The sequence below is a fragment of the Capsicum annuum genome, chromosome 12 (assembly GCF_002878395.1).
Source record: "Capsicum annuum cultivar UCD-10X-F1 chromosome 12, UCD10Xv1.1, whole genome shotgun sequence".
NCBI classification, from domain to species: Eukaryota; Viridiplantae; Streptophyta; class Magnoliopsida; order Solanales; family Solanaceae; genus Capsicum; species Capsicum annuum.
In genome coordinates, this window is record NC_061122.1 from 17,635,443 (window position 1) to 17,642,059 (window position 6,617).

General features: G+C 35.4%; 1 protein-coding gene across 1 annotated transcript; it reads right to left on the reverse strand.

Moving 5' to 3' along the window:
* Window positions 1-804: 804 nt before the first annotated feature.
* On the reverse strand, window positions 805-5,653 carry LOC107851268 (TMV resistance protein N). Its single transcript, XM_016696219.2, has 4 exons — window positions 4,968-5,653; window positions 3,817-4,891; window positions 3,079-3,390; window positions 805-2,587 (listed from the first exon to the last, which is right to left on the reverse strand). The coding sequence occupies exons 1-4, from the start codon at window positions 5,633-5,635 to the stop codon at window positions 1,118-1,120; spliced, it is 3,525 nt and encodes a 1,174-aa protein (XP_016551705.2). The 5' UTR covers window positions 5,636-5,653; the 3' UTR covers window positions 805-1,117.
* Window positions 5,654-6,617: the final 964 nt, after the last annotated feature.

The following is a 6,617-nucleotide window of genomic DNA, read 5'->3' on the forward strand; positions in this document are numbered from 1 at the left end:
TATATATATATATATACTCATCACCACCAATTTCTCCACCTCTCAAAATTTGAATCAAATACTCCAACCCACCTTATAAATTCTATCAAAATCAACAACAAGTTCTCTAAAATCAATAACCAAACATGCAAATTATGCCAATTTTTTAATTTTCAAAATCAATTTCATTTTTTTTTTTTATTATTGATTTAAGTTGTTGAAGGAGAAGAAATTGAAGATGAGGGTAACAGATTTGGTAATTAGAGGAGTAATTGGTTTAAGGTTGGGGGAGGGCGCTGCTGGTGGTGGATTTGGTTGTGGGGATGGGGGTTGACGGGTTGGGAAGAGAATTAGGGTGGGGTGTAATGGAGATTTTTAAAAATAAAAAAGAAATCACGCGTTTTGTTTTCTTTTTTTTTTTATAAAATGTCACGTCAGCATTAGGGGTAAAATTAATTCGCTTTAAAGATGTTAATGGGGAAAATAAACTTGTGTTAAATTTAAGTGCTAAAGTGAGTTGGAGTGACAAGTTTAGAGGGATTTTGATATATTATCTCTAACTTTAAATATAACAATGCTTATGATATAATGCTAAGGGGTCATCTCAGACCTTCAGGTTACAATAATCATCTTATTATTTTGGTTATCCCAATTTTCCAAACGATCAACAAACTTTTCATCTGTTTCAGTCTCACTTTGCTATGGAAAAGTTAAATAACCACTGACATATCGCCACAACAAAGTAAAAATCTGGAACTTTGTACTAAAAAAGGCAAACTGGCTAGCATTAAATGAATCATACTAGGACTTGCACTCAAAAAGATATGATGCAAGTTGCAAGATATCACAGTGTACTCCGCAAGCTGTCACTTAAATTTAAAAAAAAGTAATATGACGAACATCAGTTTCTGAGGGAGAATATATGAGAGTTGTTTCTTTCGGATAAGATTGCTATTACAATAGTAAGTATCAATGCCGTGCAAGTTTAGTTGTACAAATTAAATCAAGAGTGCTCACTTTGTCAACATCTTCAGTACTGCCGCGTAACCTCCTCAGCAGCTGCACAGAGCCTAAAAACCCACCAAAACTTTACTTCGCGTAAACTAATGCAGCACATAGTTAAACGGAGAACAAATACTTAATGAGCTGAAAAGTTTCTGAAGAAACTGCCCACTCTCCCACGAATATTAGAATGTTTCTTCAAAGAGGAGCAACGGACTTCATCATCATGTTCTGTTGGTTCATCTTTATACAACAAACGAAGTCCAAACTCCTTCAATTCTTCCGAAAAATATACTATAATGTGCCCATAGTCATTTGGTGTTCTTCCATTTGCCTTAGATGTATCCCATAAGCCAGCAAAAGGTACGAAGCAAAAATGATTGGTGAAGTATGAATATTCTTCTGAATGGTTGGAAAAGACAAGTTTCTGGGTCATTGACGACATCCCATCATCACATAAGGGAATCAAGTGAGCTGTGGTGTCAATTAATTTGCCATGGTAACATACAGAAAATCCCAAGAAGTTAGCACCTACATACCAATTTTCAAACAAATTAACTGATACGCTTGTAGCAGTTCTCCACTTGTGGAACCAACTTGGGATATGCATCCCCCAGCTGGTAAACACTCTTGGTGAAAATGAATCTGAAGCAGAGATGTCATGCTGCAATGATGAGATATTTTGAAACAACGAATTACAGATCCAATCATTGCTCCAATCTGCATCTATTTCATCTAATTGCTGTGGAAATTCTGGCAACTGTGTAAGCCTCTTGCAATCTAATAATTCCAAGGATCGAAGAGCACCAAGTTGGTCTATGCTTCGAGGCAAATACTCAAAATTATTTCCAGTGAGATTCAATTCTTTCAAAGAGGATAAGCATCCAATGTCTTCCGGAAGTCCTCCATCTATTATATTGCAGCAACTGAGATTCAGATATTCCAATGAGCGTAACCCTCCATTCACCGGAGGAAGCACAAAGTATAATCCTGATCTTTGATGTGAAAAACTCAAGAATTTAAGCTTGTTCAAGCGGATGATGGAAGATGGAGGTCGTGAAATTAGAGTATAGATGGCATCAAGCTCCTCCAAGTTTTGTAAATCACCGATCTCTTCGGGCAAGCTTTTAAGTTTTGAGCAGTAGGACAAGTTTAGCTTCACCAAACCTTTCAAGATGCCAATTCTGCTTGGAAAAGCTACAAGGTTTTTCATAAATCTCAAATCTAGCTCTGGAAGAAGATATAAAAGGTGCTGAATAATAGATGATGGCAGTTCCCTTATACCAGAGCCTCTCATCTTAATCTTTAACTTAGGCTTCATTCTTCCGAGGATTCCTGGAAATTTTTCTAATCTAAAGCAATCCTCTAGATTCAGATGTTCAAGAGATTCCACGTTAACACATGGAAAGCTCATAAGGTTTTTACAACAATACAAATTTAACCGGATGAGTCTTCCACAACATTCCAAGGAAGGGTGAACCTCTTCAAGTCTCGTGCAGTTGCCCAGATCCAAATACTCCAATTTCGGCATCCCCGTGAAATCTGGTGTTCGCATCAGATTTTCAGAGTAGCTGAGATGTAGCCATCGTAGAGACGGCAAAATCTCCTACTTAGAACACAAAAAGAAATTGTTTAATTTACTCCCTTGATAGATAATCAGAGTCAACAAAACATTTTGTGGGAAATTAAAAAGATATTATTTTCATTTTTATATGAAAAATCACATGTTCAGAAACTAAATAAAAGTGTTATTACTATAAATAGAAGGTAGAATAACTAAAACTCCTTAAACTTGACCATTAGCTAAAATTTCATCGTGTTTATCCAATGAAAAAAAAAAAGAGATTTAGCCAAGTAGTAGAGTTCCATCTGTGTATTTGATGGAATTCCAGCATGTAGTTCAAAATTTTGGTTCAAAACTGGAAAAGGTAAAAAGGGATAGTCATTATTTCAAAATGCCATGTGGTGGCGTGGATCTCAACCTGAGACTTGTCACAAGGATAAATGATAACAAAGTGCATAATGAAAACAACACAAGCTTAGGTTACACTACACTGAATTCTGCAAAAATAGAAAGTATCTCAAGTAAGACGGTACCTTTCTTTTGGTCCATAAATCACACAATGAACTCCACTGTAGATCAAGATGAACAAGCCTTTGGGGTTCAAAATTTTCTGGCAACGACTTCCAAGGATATTCATGCCAGACAAACCAACGCAAGTTGTTGGGCAGGTATTCAATGGAGCCATCAGTGCAATTGGAGTCGCAGACAGCATCTTCTCGATCAATTGGAGAGATGAAGCTACATATGTATAATATCCTTAGCCTTTTCATATTTTTCATTGCCTCTCTGCTGAAGCATAGTCTTTGAATAAAAGTAAACCAGATTCCTTCGACTGCCATGGTCCCCTGAGAAAAGGATCATGAGTCAACAAATCATTACTTAGATGTTGTGTACAATCTGGTTATCATTATTGATAGAAAAAGTAACCCAGGGTAAATATTTGGGTGATATTAACTTAAAATTTTATGAGTTTAGTACGTACAAAATATCATACAAATTACAAATGAATCCAAATATTGAAAATGGATAAACATAAGGCATGATAACATAAGATAAACGGATTGGGGAGCTTTAATTAATTCGAAGTGGCTATTTGATGAATTAGATTGCTACGTTAGGCAACTAATGTTATTTTTGCGTCTCCTAATAAAGTAAAAAACTTAAAGGGAATACGTGCTAGAATATGAAACAATTTGGAACAAATAACTGAAATTGACTGTCCTATATAGCTTTTGAATATGAAAACTAGAAACTGAATATCATTGTATTACCGTATTGTCGACCATCACTTCTTTGACATCTTCAGCATTCCATAGTCTGCTACGTTCGCCCAGATGCTTTTGCATTTTCACTATATATTGACCCATATCTTGTATTAAGTCATGCATTTGAATCTTATTATGGTCAGAGATGAACACAAGAGATTTGTCGATTAGTACGCTCAATCCATATTCAGCTGGAAAACCACAACTCTCAAGGATCGGCATGACTTCTTTTTTTTCTTTTCCTCGGAAGAAACATGCTATATCCAGAAATATCTCTTGCTCTTCAGGCTCTAACCCGTCATAACTTATTCTGAGGTTTTCAATAATTTCTGAACCAGACTTTTCCCTTATTCTATCTAGAGCACTTCTCCACACAATAATATCCTTTCCATGTAATAAGCAACCCCACACTTTAAGGGCTAAAGGATGGCCTTTAGCATGACTTACTATATCCAACGTTAGATCTTTAAAACACTCATCCGGAACTTTTTCCAGGAAAGCATATTGATTGAACAGTTTAACAGCATCACGGTCAAGTAGTTTTTCCACTTCATGCACTACATTCTTCCCTATCAAACGTTTGTCTCTAGTGGTTGCAATAATCCTACTTCCCTTACCAAACCAGCCAAGATCCCCTGCTAGGTAATCCAACTGGTCTCTGTGATCTATGTCATCAAGCACAATTAAAACCTTCTTAAACCGAAGTCTACGAGCCATCATGCTCCTCCCCTCCTCCTTATTATTCACGCAATTTTCTTTTTCCCCTAACAGTTTAGAGAGAAGTATATTTTGCAAAGAGTACATTCTATGTTTGTTTTCTTTAATATCCTCAAGCAAACAAGCATCTTTAAATTTGCTGGACGAAAGTTTATTATAAATAGCATTTACCATTGTTGTTTTACCAACTCCCCCCATTCCCCAAATCCACACAATCCGAACATCATCAATTTCCATCTCTAATAGGGATTCTACTTTCTCTAATTGAGTATCTATTCCCACAACTTTGTACGAATAAGATCCTGAAGTCTTGCATTTGGATGAAATGTCATCAACAATACGCTCGACACAGTCTGATTCGACCCTGAAAAAAAAAGATTTGCTAATATATAGAAATAAAAAAGTCAAGAATAACGTATATATGTGTGTGTTTAACTCACCCGATAGGGAATACATATCCTTTTAGATTTGCGGCAGCAGTTAGGGCAGTCCTCCATCTTTGCACCTTCTGCATCCCCTCACCATCATCATTATTCATTAATTCATGTTTGGCAAATGCTTCAGCGAAGCTTTTACTTTGGTTTCGAACATCTGTTGCATCCACACCATAGAAAACTGGTATGACTGTTTGTCCATTTTCGTCCTTTGTACATTCCATGATGTTCACTAGTTCATTCAAACACCATCTCGATGTAGCATAATTCTCTGAGAAAATGACAATAGCAACTTGAGAGTCCTTGATAGCTTTCAAGAGTTCGTCTGGGATCGAATCGCCATGCTCTAGCCTTTTATTATCTTGAAAGGTGATTATTCCCCTCCTTGTCAAACGTTCGTACAAGTAACCCGTAATTGTGTTACGAGTATCTTCACCTCTAAAACTTAAGAAGACATCGTACTTCCATAGAGGACACTGCTGTGAATTACTTGCAGAAGAAGAAGTTGATGCCATGAATTCCGTTAAGTTGTTAAAATTTGTGAAGAAAAAGACAAGAAGTGTGCGGATAGATTGTGATTGTATGATACGAGATGAAATTGATGATATTTGGGACAAAGTTATATATAGGACTTCAAAAAAGAGAAGTTTCGATGAGGATGAGGTCCACTCCATGGAATTATTGGTATTCGACAAGTCAACTGGTACATTTTAATTGAATATTATTCATTCATAATAGAGAAGTAAGTAGTACGAAATTTCTCTTTGAACTGTATTAGAATACCAGCCTATATGGCTCAAACTCTACTGTAAAATATGTACAAAATGGATAGCAAAAAGTACAAGTGGATCAAGCTGCAAAGAAAAAGAAGGGTAATATCCTAGTAATTTCTTCGTCAGTGATAACACAGCCTGACTTCACGCATTCATTGGGATTGAACATAAGGACATATCAATAGTGGGTGATAATTTCAACTTTTCTCAAAAATTTGTTTGTTTGTTTGGAAAAGAAGAATCAATAACAATTGCAATTTTCCATGGTCACTTTTTGCCTTTTAGGAAGAAGCAGCAGCCCCATTGAATACTCTGCCATAATTTTGATTATATCCAATTTTATTAAAGGATTAAAAATGAGGGGCATTTTGTCTTTTTACCCTAAAATATAAATACAAATTTTATAGACTTTCCATTCATGATGCTGTGAGGCTTGTCATAGTCAACCTTGTTATACCATTAGCTAAATATTTTTTTACGGAAAATGATCATATTTGTCCTGGTAATTTTATAAATAGGTTATATTTGTCATTATATTCTTTTCAATATATTGCTTTTTTATCCAACTTTATAGTCATATTTGTCCTTGTATTTTTAAAATATCATATATACTCCTACGGACAAATCCTCTCCTCAACATATTTGTCCTTTTCATTCAACTTTATGGTCATAATAATTGACATTGTATTCTAAAAAAATCATATTTACCTCTACTACTATGTTAAATTCTCATATCCTAGCTTAATTTTTACTTAGTAATTTTTGCAAGAAACAGGTCATAATTTGTTGTCATAATTTTGATATAAGCTGCTAGTTGCAGACCTGTAACCCGTCTGCCCATTTTCGGAAACCCAATAACTCTACTGTTAAAAACAATTGAATC

Excerpts from the sequence above, each read along its gene's own strand:
- LOC107851268 (XM_016696219.2), bottom strand. The coding sequence starts at position 5,635 with ATGGAGTGGACCTCATCCTCATCGAAACTTCTCTTTTTTGAAGTCCTA. Across the intron at positions 4,892-4,967 it reads GGATATGTATTCCCTATCGG|GGTCGAATCAGACTGTGTCG; the intron begins GTGAGTTAAACA and ends TTTTTTTTTCAG. Across the intron at positions 2,588-3,078 it reads ATTTATGGACCAAAAGAAAG|GAGATTTTGCCGTCTCTACG; the intron begins GTACCGTCTTAC and ends TGTTCTAAGTAG.